We start from the raw sequence: 23,566 nt of genomic DNA on the forward strand, positions 1-23,566 counted from the left end.
ATGTTCATCATGTTTGTCGTGTGTGTCATGTTCATCATGTTTATCATGTTTGTCATGTTTATCTTGCTTGTCATGTTTATCATGTTTGTCATGTTTATCATGTTTATCATGTTTGTCATGTTTATCATGTTTGTCATGTTTATCATGTTTGTCATGTGTGTCATGTTTATCATGTTTGTCATGTTTATCATGTTTATCATGTTTTTCATGTTTATCATGTTTGTCATGTTTATCATGTTTGTCATGTTTATCATGTTTTTCATGTTTATCATGTTTGTCATGTGTGTCATGTTTACATGTTTTTCAAGTTAATCATGTTTGTCATGTTCATTGTGCTTATCCTGTTCATTGTGTTCATTGTGCTTATCCTGTTCATTGTGTTCATCGTGTTTATCATGTTTATTATATTTATCATGTTAATCATATTTATCATGTTTAATCAAGTTAATCATATTCAGCATGTTTATCATGTTCATTGTGTTTCTTCATGATTAATATGATAAACATGATGCAACATATTGAATATTTTGCCACATGTTGAATATTTTGCAACACGTTGAATATTTTACAACATGTTGAAAATTTTGCAACATGTTGAATATTTTGCAACACATTGAATATTTTGCAAGACATTGAATATTTTGCAACATTTTGAATATTTTACAACATATTGAATATTTTGGAACATGTTGAATATTTTGGAGCATATTGATTATTTTGCAACATGTTGAATATTTTGCAATATATTTGATATTTTGGAACACATTAAATATTTTGCAACACATCGAATATTTTGCAACATGTTGAATATTTTGGAACATGCTGAATATTTTGCAACATGTTGAATATTTTGCAACATGTTGAAAAGTTTGCATAGGCTCCAGCGCCCCCCGCGACCTTGAAGGGAATAAGCGGTAGAAAATGGATGGATGAAAAGTTTGCAGCATGATTATTTTGCAATATGTTGCATATTTTGCAACATGTTGAATATTTTGCAACATGTTGAATATTTTGCAACATGTTGAAAAGTTTGCAACATGTTGATTATTTTGCAACATGTTGAAAAGTTTGCAACATGTTGATTATTTTGCAACATGTTGAATATTTTAGAACATGTTGAAAATCTTGCAACATGTATAAAATCTTGCAACATGTTGATTATTTTGCAACATGTTGAATATTTTGCAACATGTTGAAAAATTTGGAACATGTTGAATATTTTGCAACATGTTGAATATTTTGGAACATGTTGAAAATCTTGCAACATGTTGAAAATCTTGCAACATGTTGATTATTTTGCAACATGTTGAATATTTTGCAACATGTTGAAAATTTTGGAACATGTTGAATATTTTGCAACATGTTGAATATTTTGCAACATGTTGAATATTTTGGAACATGTTGAAAATCTTGCAACATATTGAAAATCTTGCAACATATTGAAAATCTTGCAACATGTTGATTATTTTGCAACATGTTCAATATTTTGCAACATGTTGCAAATTTTGCAACATATTGAAAATTTTGCAACACGTTGAATATTTTGCAGCACGTTGAATATTTTGCAGCACGTTGAATATTTTAGAACATATTGAATATTTTACAACATGTTGAATATTTTGGAACACATTAAATATTTTGCAACACATTGAATATTTTGCAACATGTTAAATATTTTGCAACATATTGAATATTTTGCCACATGTTGAATATTTTGCAACATGTTGAATATTTTGCAACATGTTGAAAATTTTGCAACATGTTTATGTTCATTATGTTTGTCATGTATATCATGTTTGTCATGTTTATCATGTTTGTCATGTATATCATGATTGTCATGTTTGTCATGTTTATCATGTTTGTCATGTTTATCTAATTTCTCATGTTCATCATGTTTGTCGTGTGTGTCATGTTCATCATGTTTATCATGTTTGTCATGTTTATCTTGCTTGTCATGTTTATCATGTTTGTCATGTTTATCATGTTTGTCATGTTTATCATGTTTGTCATGTTTATCATGTTTGTCATGTGTGTCATGTTTATCATGTTTGTCATGTTTATCATGTTTATCATGTTTTTCATGTTTATCTAATTTCTCATGTTCATCATGTTTGTCGTGTGTGTCATGTTCATCATGTTTATCATGTTTGTCATGTTTATCTTGCTTGTCATGTTTATCATGTTTGTCATGTTTATCATGTTTATCATGTTTGTCATGTTTATCATGTTTGTCATGTTTATCATGTTTGTCATGTGTGTCATGTTTATCATGTTTGTCATGTTTATCATGTTTATCATGTTTTTCATGTTTATCATGTTTGTCATGTTTATCATGTTTGTCATGTTTATCATGTTTTTCATGTTTATCATGTTTGTCATGTGTGTCATGTTTACATGTTTTTCAAGTTAATCATGTTTGTCATGTTCATTGTGCTTATCCTGTTCATTGTGTTCATTGTGCTTATCCTGTTCATTGTGTTCATCGTGTTTATCATGTTTATTATATTTATCATGTTAATCATATTTATCATGTTTAATCAAGTTAATCATATTCAGCATGTTTATCATGTTCATTGTGTTTCTTCATGATTAATATGATAAACATGATGCAACATATTGAATATTTTGCCACATGTTGAATATTTTGCAACACGTTGAATATTTTACAACATGTTGAAAATTTTGCAACATGTTGAATATTTTGCAACACATTGAATATTTTGCAAGACATTGAATATTTTGCAACATTTTGAATATTTTACAACATATTGAATATTTTGGAACATGTTGAATATTTTGGAGCATATTGATTATTTTGCAACATGTTGAATATTTTGCAATATATTTGATATTTTGGAACACATTAAATATTTTGCAACACATCGAATATTTTGCAACATGTTGAATATTTTGGAACATGCTGAATATTTTGCAACATGTTGAATATTTTGCAACATGTTGAAAAGTTTGCATAGGCTCCAGCGCCCCCCGCGACCTTGAAGGGAATAAGCGGTAGAAAATGGATGGATGAAAAGTTTGCAGCATGATTATTTTGCAATATGTTGCATATTTTGCAACATGTTGAATATTTTGCAACATGTTGAATATTTTGCAACATGTTGAAAAGTTTGCAACATGTTGATTATTTTGCAACATGTTGAAAAGTTTGCAACATGTTGATTATTTTGCAACATGTTGAATATTTTAGAACATGTTGAAAATCTTGCAACATGTATAAAATCTTGCAACATGTTGATTATTTTGCAACATGTTGAATATTTTGCAACATGTTGAAAAATTTGGAACATGTTGAATATTTTGCAACATGTTGAATATTTTGGAACATGTTGAAAATCTTGCAACATGTTGAAAATCTTGCAACATGTTGATTATTTTGCAACATGTTGAATATTTTGCAACATGTTGAAAATTTTGGAACATGTTGAATATTTTGCAACATGTTGAATATTTTGCAACATGTTGAATATTTTGGAACATGTTGAAAATCTTGCAACATATTGAAAATCTTGCAACATATTGAAAATCTTGCAACATGTTGATTATTTTGCAACATGTTCAATATTTTGCAACATGTTGCAAATTTTGCAACATATTGAAAATTTTGCAACACGTTGAATATTTTGCAGCACGTTGAATATTTTGCAGCACGTTGAATATTTTAGAACATATTGAATATTTTACAACATGTTGAATATTTTGGAACACATTAAATATTTTGCAACACATTGAATATTTTGCAACATGTTAAATATTTTGCAACATATTGAATATTTTGCCACATGTTGAATATTTTGCAACATGTTGAATATTTTGCAACATGTTGAAAATTTTGCAACATGTTTATGTTCATTATGTTTGTCATGTATATCATGTTTGTCATGTTTATCATGTTTGTCATGTATATCATGATTGTCATGTTTGTCATGTTTATCATGTTTGTCATGTTTATCTAATTTCTCATGTTCATCATGTTTGTCGTGTGTGTCATGTTCATCATGTTTATCATGTTTGTCATGTTTATCTTGCTTGTCATGTTTATCATGTTTGTCATGTTTATCATGTTTGTCATGTTTATCATGTTTGTCATGTTTATCATGTTTGTCATGTGTGTCATGTTTATCATGTTTGTCATGTTTATCATGTTTATCATGTTTTTCATGTTTATCTAATTTCTCATGTTCATCATGTTTGTCGTGTGTGTCATGTTCATCATGTTTATCATGTTTGTCATGTTTATCTTGCTTGTCATGTTTATCATGTTTGTCATGTTTATCATGTTTATCATGTTTGTCATGTTTATCATGTTTGTCATGTTTATCATGTTTGTCATGTGTGTCATGTTTATCATGTTTGTCATGTTTATCATGTTTATCATGTTTTTCATGTTTATCATGTTTGTCATGTTTATCATGTTTGTCATGTTTATCATGTTTTTCATGTTTATCATGTTTGTCATGTGTGTCATGTTTACATGTTTTTCAAGTTAATCATGTTTGTCATGTTCATTGTGCTTATCCTGTTCATTGTGTTCATTGTGCTTATCCTGTTCATTGTGTTCATCGTGTTTATCATGTTTATTATATTTATCATGTTAATCATATTTATCATGTTTAATCAAGTTAATCATATTCAGCATGTTTATCATGTTCATTGTGTTTCTTCATGATTAATATGATAAACATGATGCAACATATTGAATATTTTGCCACATGTTGAATATTTTGCAACACGTTGAATATTTTACAACATGTTGAAAATTTTGCAACATGTTGAATATTTTGCAACACATTGAATATTTTGCAAGACATTGAATATTTTGCAACATTTTGAATATTTTACAACATATTGAATATTTTGGAACATGTTGAACATTTTAGAAAATGTTGAATATTTTGCAACATGTTGAATATTTTGCAATACATCTAATATTTTGCAACATGTTGAATATTTTGGAACATGTTGAACATTTTAGAAAATGTTGAATATTTTGGAACATGCTGAATATTTTGCAACATGTTGAATATTTTGCAACATGTTGAAAAGTTTGCATAGGCTCCAGCGCCCCCCGCGACCTTGAAGGGAATAAGCGGTAGAAAATGGATGGATGAAAAGTTTGCAGCATGATTATTTTGCAATATGTTGCATATTTTGCAACATGTTGAATATTTTGCAACATGTTGAAAATTTTGCAATATGTTTAATATTTTGCAACACGTTGAATATTTTGCAACACATTGAATATTTTGCAGCACGTTGAATATTTTGCAGCACGTTGAATATTTTAGAACATATTGAATATTTTACAACATGTTGAATATTTTGGAACACATTAAATATTTTGCAACACATTGAATATTTTGCAACATGTTAAATATTTTGCAACATGTTGAATATTTTGCGACACGTTGAATATTTTGCAACACATTGAATATTTTAAAACACGTTGAATATTTTAAAACATGTTGATTATTTTGTAACATGTTGAATATTTTACAACATGTTGAATATTTTGTAATATGTTGAATATTTTGCAACACGTTGAATATTTTGCAACACGTTGAATATTTTGCAACATATTTAATATTTTACAACCTGTTGAATATTTTGGAAAACATTAAATATTTTGCAACACATTGAATATTTTGCAACATGTTAAATATTTTGCAACATATTAAATGTTGCAAAATATTCAACATGTTGCAAAATATGCAACATGTTGAATATTTTGCAACATGTTGAATATTTTAGAACACGTTGAATATTTTAAAACATGTTAATTATTTTGCTACATGTTGAATATTTTGCAACATGTTGAATATTTTAAAACATGTTGAATATTTTGCAACATGTTGAATATTTTGGAACATGTTGAATATTTTAAAACATGTTGATTATTTTGCAACATGTTGAATATTTTGCAACATGTTGAATATTTTGGAACATGTTGAATATTTTGGAACGTGTTGAATATTTTGCAACACGTTGAATATTTTGCAACACGTTGAATGTTTTGCAACATATTGAATATTTTGCAACATATTGAATATTTTGCAACATATTGAATATTTTACAACATGTTGAATATTTTGGAACACATTAAATATTTTGCAACACATCGAATATTTTGCAACATGTTAAATATTTTGCAACATATTGAATATTTTGCAACATGTTGAATATTTTGCAATACATCTAATATTTTGCAACATGTTGAATATTTTGGAACATGTTGAACATTTTAGAAAATGTTGAATATTTTGGAACATGTTGAATATTTTGCAACATGTTGAATATTTTGGAACATGTTGAATATTTTGGAACGTGTTGAATATTTTGCAACATGTTGAATATTTTCGAACACGTTGAATATTTTGTAACATGTTGAATAATGTCACTTTAAAGGTGTTTGTATGTAACAGTGTTCAGCACGTGGTTGTGTAATGTTGTGTGTGTGGTGTTATGTGAGCGTGTTGCAGGAGGAGTGTTTGGAAGATAAGAGCAGCACGTGACCTGCAGGTGGTCATAAAGAAGCTAACACATAAAATAAACGTGCTCACGCCTCACTTTGTCTGGTTTGTTGACGCGCAACACAAAGGTACTGTTGTGTGACTTTGCATGCAGCGTGTTGTGTAACTGTCATGTTGTCATGTGTTGCTTGTGTTTAGAGCACCATGGGCAAACATCATGCTGGACGTCTCGTCCTCATTCTGCTGTCTGTCTTCTTCTACGTCCTGAGTCTGCTTTTCAACGGCCTCTCTGTTCTGGCATTAAGTAAGTCAGGTCCTTCTCAGATATGCCCTTGCACTTTATCCTCCCCATCTCCTTGATTCCTGTTTAACATGTTTGTCATGTTTGTCATGTTTGTCATGTTTATCATGTTTGTCATGTTTATCATGTTTGTCATGTTTGTCATGTTCATCATATTTCTCATGTTTATCATGTTTGTCGTGTGTGTCATGTTTGTCATGTTTGTCATGTTTATCATGCTTGTCATGTTTATCATGTTTGTCATGTTGGTCATGTTTATCATGTTTGTCATGTTAATCATGTTTGTCATGTTTATCATGTTTGTCATATTTATCATATTTGTCATGTTTGTCATGTTTATCATGTTCATCATGTTTGTCATGTTTTGTCATGTTTGTCATGTTTATCATGTTTGTCATGTATATCATGCTTGTCATGTTTATCATTGTTGTCATGTTTGTCATATTTGTCATGTTTATAATGTGTGTCATGTGTGTCATGTTTATCATGTTTGTCATGTTAATCATGTTTGTCATGTTTATCATGTTTGTCATGTTTATCATGTGTGTCATGTTTGTCATGTTTATCATGTTTGTCATGTGTGTCATGTTTATCATGTTTGTCATGTTAATCATGTTTGTCATGTTTATCATGTTTGTCATGTTTATCATGTGTGTCATGTTTGTCATGTTAATCATGTTTGTCATGTTTATCATGTTTGTCATGTATATCATGTTTCTCATGTTTGTCATGTTTATCATGTTTGTCATGTATATCATGATTGTCATGTTTATCATGTTTGTCATGTTTATCATGTTTGTCATGTTTATCACATTTCTCATGTTCATCATGTTTGTCGTGTGTGTCAAGTTCATCATATTTATCATGTCTGTCATGTTTATCTTGCTTGTCATGTTTATCATGTTTGTCATGTTTGTCATGTTTATCATGTTTATCATGTTTGTCATGTTTATCATGTTTGTCATGTGTGTCATGTTTATCATGTTTGTCATGTTGATCGTGTTTATCATGTTTGTCATGTTTATCATGTTTGTCATGTTTATCATGTTTGTCATGTGTGTCATGTTTATCATGTTTATCATGTTTGTCATGTGTGTCATGTTTATCATGTTTGTCATGTCAATCATGTTTGTCATGTTTATCATGTTTGTCATGTGTGTCATGTTTATCATGTTTGTCATGTTAATCATGTTTGTCATGTTTATCATGTTCATTGTGCTTATCCTGTTCATTGTGTTCATCGTGTTTATCATGTTTATCATATTTATCATGTTAATCATATTTATCATGTTTAATCAAGTTAATCATATTTAGCATGTTTATCATGTTCATTGTGTTTCTTCATGATTAATATGATAAACATGATAATTATGCTAAATATGATAAACACGATGAACATGATAAACACGATGAACACGATTAATATGATAAACATGATAAATATGATAAACATGAAGTGTTGAAGGTGTTTGTGTTGATGGTGTTTATTACATTAATCGTGTTTGTGTTGACGGTGTTGATGGTGTTTATTACATTAATCGTGTTTGTGTTGATTGTGTTTATTACGTTCATTGTGTTAGTGTTGATGGTGTCGATGGAGTTTATTACATTAATCGTGTTTGTGTTGATGGTGTTTATTACGTTCATCGTTTTTGTGTTGATGGTGTTTATTACGTTCATCGTGTTTGTGTTGATGGTGTTTATTACGTTTCTCGTGTTAGTGTTGATGGTGTTGATGGTGATTATTACGTTTATCGTGTTAGTGTTGATGGTGTTTATTACGTTTATCGTGTTAGTGTTGATGGTGTTGATTGTGTTTATTACGTTCATTGTGTTAGTGTTGATGGTGTAGATGGTGTTTATTACATTAATCGTGTTTGTGTTGATGGTGTTTATTACGTTCATCGTGTTAGTATTGATGGTGTTGATGGTGTTTGTTACGTTTGCGTTGATGGTGTTTATTACGTTCATCGTGTTTGTGTTGATGGTGTTGATGGATGGTGTTTTTTATTACGTTCTTAGTATTAGTGTTGATGGATGGTGTTGATGGTGTTTATTACGTTTGCGTTGATGGTGTTGATGGTGTTTATTACGTTTATCGTGTTAGTGTTGATGGTGTGGATGGTGTTTATTACATTTATCGTCTTAGTGTTGATGGTGTTGATTGTGTTTATTATGCTCATTGTGTGAGTGTTGATAGTGTAGATGGTGTTTATTACATTAATCGTGTTTGTGTTGACGGTGTTTCATCGTGTTTGCGTTGATGGTGTTTATTACGTTCATCGTGTTAGTATTGATGGTGTTGATGGTGTTTATTACGTTTGCGTTGATGGTGTTGATGGTGTTTATTACGTTTATCGTGTTCGTGTTGATGGTGTGGATGGTGTTTATTACATTTATCGTCTTAGTGTTGATGGTGTTGATTGTGTTTATTATGCTCAATGTGTGAGTGTTGATAGTGTAGATGGTGTTTATTACATTAATCGTGTTTGTGTTGATGGTGTTGATGGTGTTTCATCGTGTTTGTGTTGATGATGTTTATTACATTTGAGTTGATGATATTGATGGTGTTTATTACGTTCATCGTGTTAGTGTCGATGGTGTTTATTAGGTTTGCGTTGATGGTGTTTGCGTCCATGCAGGTCCTTTCCGCACCACCACAGGCAACGTGTCCGATGTCTTTGACACGGAGATCACGCCTTCAGGATGGACCTTCAGCATCTGGAGCGTGATCTACGTGTGGTTGACCCTCATGCTCATCTACATCCTGGCTAACCTTTGCAGAAAGTAACCATCTGCAACATGAAACATAACATGGGAGTGAACGCTGAAAGTGTCTTGCCTGCAGGAACGCCTACGGTTACGTTTACTGCAGCCCTCCAGTCTTGCCTTATGGCTTCTTCCTGTGCTGGTGTCTCAATCTGGTCTTCAATATTTCCTGGCTGCTGGTTTGGGATCGAGGGTGAGATGACTGTTTGGACTAAATGTGTGTTGTCCACGTGCGCTGCTAAGACAGGAAAGTTCATCCCACTCTTGTGGACAACAAAGTGTTCAAACGTGAAACCTCTTCTCCCGCAAGGCTGATGATTGCGGCGCTGGTTTTTCTCATCCTGGTCGCCGGCACCAACTACGCCACCATCACCTTCGCCTGCCACGGCCTCCACGTTTATGGACCCTGGCTGAAGAAGTACCACAACGCAGACCTGTGGCTCATTCGCATTCTGGTTAGTAACCCAGCTCTCTTTTCCACCCAGCGTCTTGCTGCCGGTCTTGTGTAGTCCATTCCACTCCTGTGCAGGTCTACAACCGTGCTCTTAGGTCAGGGATGTCCAAGTTTCCTCCACTGAGGACCGCACACTGAAAAATCCAACCGTTGTTTCATTTTCAAAACCAATTCCATATGTAGCTTTTCTAGGCGCAGTCAGGGCGTTGAGGGGGTCCGGTTGAGGAGGTCTCTGCTTTTGCAGATGTGGTCCTGATGGCTTCATCTGGCCGGGATTTTCAGCTCTCACTGGATCGGTTCACAGCCGAGGGTGAGCACCTCCAAGTCTGAGTCCACGGTGGTCTATTGGAATGTGGTTGTGGTTGAAAGGGTGGAGTGCCATCTCCGGGTTGGGGGCGAGATTCTACCCCAAGTGGAGGAGTTGAAGTACCTCTGGGTCTTGTTCACGAGTTAGGGAAGAGCGGATCCTGAGATCGACAGGCGGATCGGTGCGGCGTCTGCAGTGATGAGGACCCTGTATCGAACCGGAAGGCAAAGCTCTCAATTTACTGGTCGATCTACGTTCCTAACCTCACCTATGGTCATGAGCTTTGGGTTATGACCAAAGGGACAAGCCGGAATGAGTTTCCTCCGTCGGGTGGCAGGGCTCTCCCTGTCTTTCGGGAGGAGCTCAAAGTAAAGCCGATGATGGTTAGGGCATCTGGTCAGGATGCTCCACGGACGCCTCTCTGGGGAGGTGTTCAGGGCACCTTCCGACTGATAGGAAGCCACGGGGAAGACCCAGGACACGTTGGAGAGACTATGTCTCCCAGCTGGCCTGGGAATGCCTCGGGATACTCTGGGAGGAGCTGAATGAAGTGGCTGGGGAGAGGGAAGTCTGGGCTTCTTTGTTTGGGCTGCTTCCCCCGCCACCCGACCTCGGATAAGATGGATGAATGGATGGATGACAGTTGAATTTTTTTTTAAAAAACACTAAATTCTCAGGGATCTAAAAGGGCCCCACTCTTGCAACTGTTCTTACTTTCAATGCTGAAATCTCCAGACCGACTTCAGATCTATCTGTTGATTATACGATCTTTTCGGTTGCCTATTTTATGCAGTTTTCATCAGAGAAAATATATTTTTAATGGCAAACCCACAGAATGTACAATATTTTCCCCCAAAAAAATATTTAAAAGTGGAATATGTGACGTGAAGTAATTGAAGCCTAAAAATAGGTCAATAAATTCAAAACAGCATTGATTTTTTTTTTTTTTTTTTGAGCGATGAGTTTAAAAAAATCCCACTGAAATTCTCAGGGATCTAAAAGGGTCCCACTCATTAATGTGTTTAAATAAGTTATATATATATATATGTATATATATATATATATATATATATATATATATATATATATATATATATATACAGTATATATATATATGTATATATGTATATATATATATATATATATATATATATATATATATATATATATATATATATATATATATATATATATATATATATATATATATATATATATATATATATATATGTATGTGTGGGGAAAAAAATCACAAGACTATTTCATCTCTACAGGCCTGTTTCATGAGGGGGGGTTCCCTCAATCATCTCCTGATGATTGAGGGAACCCCCCTCATGAAACAGGCCTGTAGAGATGAAATAGTCTTGTGATTTTTTTCCCCACACATACATATATTGCGCTCTACTACGGTATCGAGCACTATTTTTTGGATAACCTTATTAAGACATATATATATATATATATATATATATATATATATATATATATATATATATATATATATATATATATATATATATATATATATATATATATATATATATATATATATATGTGTATATATATATATATATATATATATACATTTTATTTATTTATTTTTTACTTTCAATGCTTAAGTCTCTTAATCAACTTCAGATTTATTTATTTTTTGCGCGTGTGTGTTTATTTTTTCAATGCCCTTTTTGTTATAGAAACTGTGTTTTTATGGCAAGCGCAAAAAATAGGAAATATCTCCCCCTCATCAAAAATGTAAAAGTTGAATATTTGATTTGAAATAATTGGAGGTCAATAATTCACAACGTTAATTTTTATTCATTGTTATTTTTTGAACAATGACAATTAAAAAGAAAACCCCGCCTGCATGACAGCTTTGTGTTATTAGAACATTGCAACTTTTTCTTGTAACATTTCACTTGTTTGCTCTTTTATTACACTTTTTTATGTTTTACCAGTAATGTTATTTTTTGGAATGTGTTAAAAAAAATTGCAGCGAGCCGCACTTTGGACACCCCTGCTTTAGGTCCTTTGACAGCTCTTTGGTCTTTCCATGGAGCTTAGGTTGTTTGAATGCACAAAAGTACTTGCTTGCTGGCATCAAATACGTATTTCTCTTTTCTGGATTGTAAGAACATTCTATTTCTCTACCATGGAATCAAAAATCAAATACTTAATGCCCTGTATTTTCATTTGAAAATGTGGTTTTCCCAGGTTCAGAACGGCGTGATGATCTACACAACCTGGACCACCATCGCCACGCTGATCAACCTGACCATTGTGCTGACGTACGAAGCCAAGATGGCGCCTGCTGACGCCGCCACCGTCTCGTATTGTGCCCTGACCCTCGTGCTGCTCGTGTGGTGAGCGAACCCGTGCCCAGTTCTAGCTCAGGTGTTACGAAAATACAACCCCGTCAGATTTGTTCTGAAATTATTCCTAAAGACAGGTCCAGAGAAAGCTGAGGTCTTTCAAGTATTTCTTTTAGATCTCAAGTCAAATCAGTTGGCAGAAAAGAAAAGTTCTGAAGAGACACAGAAATCTTCCAAACTCGCCTGATTGTGAGAAAAGAGGGTTTGGCAAAGTGTCCCTTGATCTGGTTGTGATTTTAGCAAAAACTGGAGTGTTTATTACATAAGAACATTTTTGGATAGAACCCTTTTGACCAAACAAAAATGAAGGACTGATCTTCCAACATCGCAGCCATCTGTCATATACGTGGAGAAGGTGGGGGTTTGGTATACTTGCCAACCCTCCCGGATTTTCCGGGAGACTCCCGAAATTCTGCGCCTCTCCCGAAAACCTCCCGGGACAAATTTTCTCCCGAAAAACTCCCGAAATTCAGGCGGACCTGAGTGACGTGTTGACAACACACAACAACAGTGTCTACCGTAAAGCAGTTCGTCTGCCGTAAACAGCAATGTTGTGACACTTTTAAACAGGACAATACTGTCATCTACTGTACATGCATATGTGACCCACCATAATGTGTCACATTTTTGTGTTGATTTATTTATTTTATTTTGTGGTTTGAATTCGTTTTTGGAGCTGTCATTACACATTTATCAGTATTCACATTGGTCAGTAGGGGGCAGTAGGGCGTTTCTTCCCAATTGAATGCTATCACCTGCAGACCGGAAGTGTCTTGTCATTCTGATGAGCGCGACCAGTCTGTGAACAATTAAAACGTCCTGTGTGCTTTTCCTCCTGTATAACAGGTTAGTTTTGGTGAATCAACTCACTGAATAATATCCATGTGATCTTTATAAGTTTAAGTACACATTCTGATGGTGGAGCCTAACTCTAAAGTGTTTGTGAGTTGTAGTTTGTAAATGAACACTGAAATTCAAGTATTTATTTTATTTATATATATATATATAGCTAGAATTAACTGAAAGTCAAGTATTTGATAAATGATAAATGATAAATGGGTTGTACTTGTATAGCGCTTTTCTACCTTCAAGGTACTCAAAGCGCTTTGACACTACTTCCACATTTACCCATTCACACACTGATGGAGGGAGCTGCCATGCAAGGCGCTACCAGCACCCATCAGGAGCAAGGGTGATGTGTCTTGCTCAGGACACAACGGACATGACGAGGTTGGTACTAGGTGGGGATTGAACCAGGGACCCTCGGGTCGCGCACGGCCACTCTCCCACTGCGCCACGCCGTCCCTCATATATATATATATATATATATATATATATATATATATATATATATATATATATATATATATATATATATATATATATATATATATATATATATATATATATATATATATATATATATATATATATATATCTATCTATCTATCTATATCTTAACCACGCCCCCCGCCCCACCCCCGACCACGCCCCCGCCCCACCCCCCACCTCCCGAAATCGGAGGTCTCAAGGTTGGCAAGTATGGGGTTTGGAGACATCTCCATCGGACTTCAGGAATGCACGAGGGCCATAAAACTGTCTTACACACTAAAAAATGCTGGGTTATTTTGCTAACCCAATTTATGAGTTAAATTTTGGAGTTATTTTTATTTAGAGCAATCCATTTTTTGGGTTATAAGGGTATTATTTTACCTCAAATTCTGGGTTTTCAAAACTATGAACCATTTTTGGGTGGATTTTCAATGAGTAATGCATTTTTGGGTAAAAGGCTTTTTTTAATTTTATCAAAAAGGTACTTTTTTCTTGAAGGGAATTTTATTAAGGATTAATCTCATTAACATTATTTACAATCACACATCTTATGTACATGAAAATATTTGAGCATGCTGTATAGAACTACCAATACCATACACGGCAATTCTTGTAAAGAAAGTGTCACTCATATTTTGCTTTTGAGTATATTCTGATGAGTAGTTGGGAAGGAGTAGGACAAACCAGCAGTAACATTTCTAATTTTTAACCAACTATTGGGTCAAGGAGCGCTAAATTGCACAACCCAATAGTTGGGTTTGGAATAACCCAACATTGTAGTGAGCATAACTCAGCTCTTGTGTTAAATAATTTCAACCCAATATTTGGGTTATGAATCAACCAACATTGAGTTAGCGTAATTCAACTTTTGGGTTAAATATTTCAACCCAATAATTTGGTTGGGAATAACCCAACATTGAGTTATCACAACTCAACTTTTTGGGTTAAATAATTCAAACCAATAATTTGGTTGGGAATAACCCAACATTAAGTTCTCATAACTCAACTTTTTGGGTTAAATAATTCAACCCAATAATTTGGTTGGGAATAACCCAACATTAAGTTCTCATAACTCAATTTTTTGGGTTAAATAATTCAACCCAATAATTTGGTTGGGAATAACCCAACATTGAGTTATCATAACTCAACTTTTTGGGTTAAATAATTCAACCCAATAATTTGGTTGGGAATAACCCAACATTAGGTTCTCATAACTCAACTTTTTGGGTTAAATAATTCAACCCAATAATTTGGTTGGGAATAACCCAACATTGAGTTATCATAACTCAACTTTTTGGTTAAATAATTCAACCCAATAATTTGGTTGGGAATAACCCAACATTGAGTTATCATAACTCAACTTTTTGGGTTAAATAATTCAACCCAATAATTTGGTTGGGAATAACCCAACATTAGGTTCTCATAACTCAACTTTTTGGGTTAAATAATTCAACCCAATAATTTGGTTGGGAATAACCCAACATTGAGTTATCATAACTCAACTTTTTGGTTAAATAATTCAACCCAATAATTTGGTTGGGAATAACTCAACATTAAGTTCTCATAACTCAACTTATTGGTTAAATAATTCAACCCAATAATTTGGTTGGGAATAACCCAACATTGAGTTATCATAACTCAACTTTTTGGGTTAAATAATTCAACCCAATAATTTGGTTGGGAATAACCCAACATTAGGTTCTCATAACTCAACTTTTTGGGTTAAATAATTCAACCCAATAATTTGGTTGGGAATAACCCAACATTGAGTTATCATAACTCAACTTTTTGGTTAAATAATTCAACCCAATAATTTGGTTGGGAATAACCCAACATTGAGTTATCATAACTCAACTTTTTGGGTTAAATAATTCAACCCAATAATTTGGTTGGGAATAACCCAACATTAAGTTCTCATAACTCAACTTTTTGGGTTAAATAATTCAACCCAATAATTTGGTTGGGAATAACCCAACATTGAGTTATCATAACTCAACTTTTTGGGTTAAATAATTCAAACCAATAATTTGGTTGGGAATAACCCAACATTAAGTTCTCATAACTAAATTTTTTGGGTTAAATAATTCAACCCAATAATTTGGTTGGGAATAACCCAACATTAAGTTCTCATAACTCAATTTTTTGGGTTAAATAATTCAACCCAATAATTTGGTTGGGAATAACCCAACATTGAGTTATCATAACTCAACTTTTTGGGTTAAATAATTCAACCCAATAATTTGGTTGGGAATAACCCAACATTAAGTTCTCATAACTAAATTTTTTGGGTTAAATAATTCAACCCAATAATTTGGTTGGGAATAACCCAACATTAACTTCTCATAACTCAACTTGTTGGGTTAAATATTTCAACCCAATAATTTAGTTGGGAATAACCCAACATTGAGTTATCATAACTCAACTTTTTGGGTTAAATAATTCAAACCAACAATTTGGTTGGGAATAACCCAACATTAACTTCTCATAACTCAACTTTTTGGTTAAATAATTCAACCCAATAATTTGGTTGGGAATAACCCAACATTGAGTCATCATAACTCAACTTTTTGGGTTAAATAATTCAACCCAATAATTTGGTTGGGAATAACCCAACATTAAGTTCTCATAACTCAATTTTTTGGGTTAAATAATTCAACCCAATAATTTGGTTGGGAATAACCCAACATTAAGTTCTCATAACTCAACTTTTTGGTTAAATAATTCAACCCAATAGTTTGGTTGGGAATAACCCAACATTATGTTTTTATTACTCAACTTTTTGGTTAAATAATTCAACGCAAAAGTTGGGTTGAAAAAAATCTACCCAAAATGTTGAGTTAAAATAACTCAAATAAGGGGTTTGTCCTTTTCTGAACTAGCAGTTGGGTTAAAATTGGGTACGCACATTTTTTTAGTGTGTACCTTTGCAAAACTTGTTATTGAGTTGAGTTGAGTTGAGTTTGTGTTTATTTGGAACATGCATGCATCACAATTTCCAGTTCCTCTATTCAACATGTTCGAAAAGGAGCAGGAAGAAGCAGAGCTTATTCAATCCTACCCCGTTTCCTTTACATAGCAGTTGCTAAGACTTTTGTTCACTTCCTGTTATCGATTTATTCACAATATACTAACCCACCAGTGACTCCATGGAAATGCCCCCCTCTACCTCAAAGAACTTGTCACCCCCAAATCCTCCACACGACACCTCCGCTCCGGACAGGCTAACCTCCTCCAACCTCCGAGGACAAAGCTACGAACAATGGGAGACCGGGCTTTCTGCTCCGCCGCTCCCAGTCTGTGGAACGCTCTCCCTGACCACCTGAGGGCACCACAGACTGTGAATGCTTTTTTTGGGGCGGCATGGCGTAGTGGGTAGAGCAACCGTGCCAGAAACCTGAGGGTTGCAGGTTCGCTCCCCGCCTCTTACCATCCAAAAATCGCTGCCGTTGTGTCTTTGGGCGGGACACTTCACCCTTTTCCCCCGGTGCCACTCACACCGGTGAATTGGATGATGAATGATAGGTGGTGGTCGGAGGGGCCGTTGGCGCAAATTGCAGCCACGCTTCCGTCAGTCTACCCCAGGGCAGCTGTGGCTATGAAAGTAGCTTACCATCACCAGGTGTGAATGATTGATGGGTTCAACATGTAAAGCGACTTTGGGTACTTAGAAAAGTGCTATATAAATCCCAGTTATTATTATTATTAAAAAAGGCTTTAAAACCCTTCTAAAAAAAAGAAGCCTTTTTTATATACATGCATACTAGTTCTAGCTATCAGGCTGTTCTAGTTTTTATTTTTTATTTTTTTTATTATCTTTTTATTTTTATTTTTTTAATACACTGTAGCACTTTGAGGTTGTTTGCTCAATGTAAAGTGATTTTTACAAATATAATCTATTATTATTATTATTATTATTACAATATTCTCTATAACTAATAACATTAAAAATAAATAATAGTTAGTGAAGTAAGTTATACTTCATAGGGTGAACTAAATAAGATTATGTAGAAAATTAATGGATAGATGTAATAAATTCAGAATGTTTATCATAGATTCTTCTTCTTTGTGCTTTATAAACACTTTTAAGTTTGAAGAGTTTCTTGAAGTGAAAAAAACAAAAACTAAATACATTTTTACTATATTTTGCTAAAAACATCAAAATTAATTGTATTTTTATTTGTATTTTTTCGTGACTCCTTATTACATCCAGCCATAGAATTATACATTAAAAAAAAACATATTTAAATTATCATAATAATTCATTTAAAATTACCATATTTAATTATTAAAATAATTGCTTGTTTATCAACAACTTTAGCATTTTATTCATCACATTTTGAAACTCTCAGAAGCCAAGTTATGTTATATTCCTTAATATTTATTTATGCAAGTTTGAAGTATCAATTATTTATCTAAACACAGTTTTGTTTGCATATTTTCAGGATGTAGATTTTATATATATATATATACAGGTAAAAGCCAGTAAATTAGAATATTTTGAAAAACTTGATTTATTTCAGTAATTGCATTCAAAAGGTGTAACTTGTACATTATATTTATTCATTGCACACAGACTGATGCATTCAAATGTTTATTTCATTTAATTTTGATGATTTGAAGTGGCAACAAATGAAAATCCAAAATTCCGTGTGTCACAAAATTAGAATATTACTTAAGGCTAATACAAAAAAGGGATTTTTAGAAATGTTGGCCAACTGAAAAGTATGAAAATGAAAAATATGAGCATGTACAATACTCAATACTTGGTTGGAGCTCCTTTTGCCTCAATTACTGCGTTAATGCGGCGTGGCATGGAGTCGACGAGTTTCTGGCACTGCTCAGGTGTTATGAGAGCCCAGGTTGCTCTGATAGTGGCCTTCAACTCTTCTGCGTTTTTGGGTCTGGCATTCTGCATCTTCCTTTTCACAATACCCCACAGATTTTCTATGGGGCTAAGGTCAGGGGAGTTGGCGGGCCAATCTAGAACAGAAATACCATGGTCCGTAAACCAGGCATGGGTAGATTTTGCGCTGTGTGCAGGCGCCAAGTCCTGTTGGAACTTGAAATCTCCATCTCCATAGAGCAGGTCAGCAGCAGGAAGCATGAAGTGCTCTAAAACTTGCTGGTAGACGGCTGCGTTGACCCTGGATCTCAGGAAACAGAGTGGACCGACACCAGCAGATGACATGGCACCCCAAACCATCACTGATGGTGGAAACTTTACACTAGACTTCAGGCAACGTGGATCCTGTGCCTCTCCTGTCTTCCTCCAGACTCTGGGACCTCGATTTCCAAAGGAAATGCAAAATTTGCATGGTTGGGTGATGGTTTGGGGTGCCATGTCATCTGCTGGTGTCGGTCCACTCTGTTTCCTGAGATCCAGGGTCAACGCAGCCGTCTACCAGCAAGTTTTAGAGCACTTCATGCTTCCTGCTGCTGACCTGCTCTATGGAGATGGAGATTTCAAATTCCAACAGGACTTGGCGCCTGCACACAGCGCAAAATCTACCCGTGCCTGGTTTACGGACCATGGTATTTCTGTTCTAAATTGGCCCGCCAACTCCCCTGACCTTAGCCCCATAGAAAATCTGTGGGGTATTGTGAAAAGGAAGATGCAGAATGCCAGACCCCAAAACGCAGAAGAGTTGAAGGCCACTATCAGAGCAACCTGGGCTCTCATAACACCTGAGCAGTGCCAGAAACTCATCGACTCCATGCCACGCCGCATTAACGCAGTAATTGAGGCAAAAGGAGCTCCAACCAAGTATTGAGTATTGTACATGCTCATATTTTTCATTTTCATACTTTTCAGTTGGCCAACATTTCTAAAAATCCCTTTTTTGTATTAGGCTTAAGTAATATTCTAATTTTGTGACACACGGAATTTTGGATTTTCATTTGTTGCCACTTCAAATCATCAAAATTAAATGAAATAAACATTTGAATGCATCAGTCTGTGTGCAATGAATAAATATAATGTACAAGTTACACCTTTTGAATGCAATTACTGAAATAAATCAAGTTTTTCAAAATATTCTAATTTACTGGCTTTTACCTGTATATATATATATATATATATATATATATATATATATATATATATATATATATATACACATATATATATATATATATATATATATATATATATATATATATATATATATATATATATATATATATATATATATATGAAATACTTGACTTGGTGAATTCTAGCTGTCAATATACTCCTCCCCTCTTAACCACGCCCCCAACCACGCCCCGCCCCACCCCCGACCACGCCCTCACCCCCCACCTCCCGAAATCGGAGGTCTCAAGGTTGGCAAGTATGACTGAAGGTCTTAAGTGTTGTGTGTGCGTACAAATGTTTTAAATGACATTTTTCTACAGACAAGAAAATTGACCAAAATACGAATTTTGCCCAACAGGTTCTTCGTGGAGAACGTGGTCCTGGACAAACACGTGCGCTACATCCTCATAAACTACCCGGTGGTGATCTGGGCGCTGGCAGGGAACTTTGACAAGAACTACGATGCGGCGGCACCAAGTCGCAGTGGCATCTTCATCGGTAAAGTCGGTCGTCATGACAACCACGCGGCCGGACGTCGGTGACAAAGCGCTTCTCTTCTCTCGTTGCAGTCGTGCTGTTGGCCGCGGCGTCCTTGATGTTTGCCGTACGCCTGGTTCTTGTGTTTTGGCGTCACTGCAAACAGCCGCTCTACGACAACGTCAGCCCCGAGGCCATGGAGCCCATGGAGGCTGCTCAGAACCAAAGGAAGGCACTTCGATAGGTTCTGATAGAAGTAGCTGGCTACTGCTGTTTCCTAAACTTTTAATCATTAACAGGATATGATTATCTTACATGAGCTTTTATTGTTCCTGGATGATCTCTGAACCTTTATGCAAGTCTTACATACCGATCATAAACACTGCATGCCTATTCAATTACGCTCCAGTTCTCATGTCAATGTATTTATTTGGAGATAAACTCTCTCCAAGATACTGTTCTAAAAGGAGTATTTGCAAATACTTATTTATGTTAGAATAATTGTATCTAAGTTATCACAAAACTTTGTGTTGCCACGAGTTCCCGGCGAGAAGACAAAAGCTGTCGTTAATCCTACCAAGAAGAAGACTTGTAAAACTCCACTGCGTAGGATGGGAAGCAACTTGAAGGTGTTCTGTTTCTTTCTTCTGTTGTAATCCACAGAAAGATTTTGTCTTGACCCAAGAACTACAAAGCGGAGAGGAAGCAGGGCCTGACTCCCCTCATGGCGACCTTTGCTTTGAACTGTTTTATGACCTTTTCTTTGAACTGTTTTAATCAAAGGCAATGGCTGTTTACGACCCCCGTCCCTTAGAAACAGCTGTTGCCATGTAATCAGGGAAAGTCCAAATAAAAGAGGAGGCGTGCAATCTTTCGCCAGAGCGTGGTGAGACTGTTCAAGAGTACAGTCCAGACGTCTCTCCTCAATTGAGCCAAATTTATTCTGTCTCTGTTTAATTCCTTGCTTCTTGTCTTGTTTAATAGATGTCATCAGTGTTTGAACCTGACAGTTAGGACACCCTTTCATAAAAACATCTTGAAAATAGGAAGTTTGTCTCAATGTTTATATTAAAGTTGTACAGTGAACCAGTACTTATAAAGTACTGCCGTAATGAATTAAAAAAAAGGTACTAAACTGCCTCGTAAAAACACCAGTACTTTATTTATGGACCGTGGTGACATTGCTGGTCATATGAGTACACACACGCAGAGCACTTACAAGCAGAAACAGTGTGGAGACAGAATTTAGACTTAGAGAAACTTTAATAATCCACAAGGGAAATTGGGAGAATTGATGTATTTTGGCTTCAAAACGGACGATAAAGGTGAAGCTATAAACACTTTGCTAGTGGCTAACGTCTCTCCATAGTGTTTTAGGCGACAAATAAAGTATTCCTATTGTAACATTTGTATAAAGTGTTGAATATTTTGGAACAGGTTGAATATTTTGGAACACGTTGAATATATGGCAACACATTAAATATTTTGGAACATGTTGAATAGTTTGCAACATGTTGATTATTTTGCAACATGTTGAAATTTTTTTGAATATTTTGCAATATGTTGAATATTTTGCAACATGTTGAATATTTTGGAACATGTTTAATATTTTGCAACATATTGAATATTTTGGAACAAGTTGAATATTTTGCAAAACATTTAATATTTTGCAACACATTGAATATTTTGGAACGAGTTGAATATTTTGCAACACATTGAATATTTTGCAACATGTTGAATATTTTGGGACATGTTGAATATTTTGCAATATGTTGAATATTTTGCAACATGTTGAATATTTTGCAACATGTTGAATATTTTGCAACATGTTGAATATTTTGGAACATGTTGAATATTTTGCAACACATTGAATATTTTGGAACGAGTTGAATATTTTGCAACACATTGAATATTTTGGAACATTTTGAATATTTTGCAACATGTTGAATATTTTGGAACATGTTGAATATTTTGGAACATTTTGAATATTTTGCAACATGTTGAATATTTTGGAACATGTTGAATATTTTGCAACATGTTGAATATTTTAGATATTCTATCTTTGTTGTTGTTGTTGTTATTTTTATCCAATTTGATTTTATTGTTTTGATTTTGTACAGTGTCCTTGAGTGCCCAGAAAGGCGCCTTATAAATAAAATGTATTATTATTATTATTATTATTATTTTGCAACATGTTGAATATTTTGGAAGATGATGAAAATTTTGCGACATGTTGATTATTTTGCAACGTGTTCAATATTTTGCAACATGTTGAATACTTTGCAACATGTTCCATATTTTGGAACATGTTGAATATTTTGCAACATGTTGAATATTTTGCAGCGTGAATTTCATTGACAAGCAATTCTATTATGGTCATACCATTGTTTGCTAGCGGCTACAATTTCAGTACTATTGAAGATCTTTGCTCCTTCTCAACTCTGTGGTATTATTTTCACAAAATACAACTAACAGTACGTTAATGTTAGACTTAGACTTACTTTTTATTGTCATTCAAATTTGAACTTTACAGTACAGATAAGAACGAAATTTCATTACACTAGCTCATGGTAGTGCAGGATAAAAAAGCAATAAGGTGCATGTATAAATAAATAAATAGATTACTGTACAGATAAATATATTGCCCTTTTTCATATGCATACACGTTTATGGATGTATGTTATATTGTCTTTTTTTAATTATTATTATTCCAGCGAGTTAATCCATTTTGGGGGGAGTTGAGGGGATAATTATGATGCGTTCAAGAGTCTTACGGCCTGAGGGAAGAAGCTGTTACAGAACCTGGAGGTTCTGCTTCGGAGGCTGCGGAACCTCTTTCTAGAGTCCAGCAGTGAAAACAGTCCTTGGTGGGGGTTTGTAGGAGTCTTTGCAGGTTAAATCTTACTTGTGAAAAGTAATCCCCTCATTCCTATTTTCAACAGTCCGCTCATTTGAGCAGGAAAATGTTGAACACCATCTTTGTTTTCTACCAGTCA

The 23,566-nt window shown here is 34.3% G+C and overlaps 1 protein-coding gene across 1 annotated transcript; it reads left to right on the top strand.

Annotated features, from left to right (window-relative positions):
- Nucleotides 1-6,548: 6,548 nt before the first annotated feature.
- Nucleotides 6,549-21,497, top strand: LOC133609191 (uncharacterized). The gene is made up of 8 exons (XM_061964698.1): nucleotides 6,549-6,616; nucleotides 6,687-6,792; nucleotides 9,432-9,576; nucleotides 9,638-9,751; nucleotides 9,869-10,013; nucleotides 12,531-12,679; nucleotides 20,452-20,591; nucleotides 20,663-21,497. The coding sequence occupies exons 2-8, from the start codon at nucleotides 6,693-6,695 to the stop codon at nucleotides 20,812-20,814; spliced, it is 945 nt and encodes a 314-aa protein (XP_061820682.1). The 5' UTR covers nucleotides 6,549-6,616; nucleotides 6,687-6,692; the 3' UTR covers nucleotides 20,815-21,497.
- Nucleotides 21,498-23,566: the final 2,069 nt, after the last annotated feature.

Source organism: Nerophis lumbriciformis, linkage group LG07 (assembly GCF_033978685.3).
Source record: "Nerophis lumbriciformis linkage group LG07, RoL_Nlum_v2.1, whole genome shotgun sequence".
Lineage (NCBI taxonomy): Eukaryota > Metazoa > Chordata > Actinopteri > Syngnathiformes > Syngnathidae > Nerophis > Nerophis lumbriciformis.

Coding starts and splice junctions, on each gene's coding strand:
- LOC133609191 (XM_061964698.1), top strand. CDS start 6,693: ATGGGCAAACATCATGCTGGACGTCTCGTCCTCATTCTGCTGTCTGTC. Junction 9,752..9,868: donor CTGCTGGTTTGGGATCGAGG/GTGAGATGACTG, acceptor TTCTCCCGCAAG/GCTGATGATTGCGGCGCTGG. Junction 10,014..12,530: donor TGTGGCTCATTCGCATTCTG/GTTAGTAACCCA, acceptor TGGTTTTCCCAG/GTTCAGAACGGCGTGATGAT.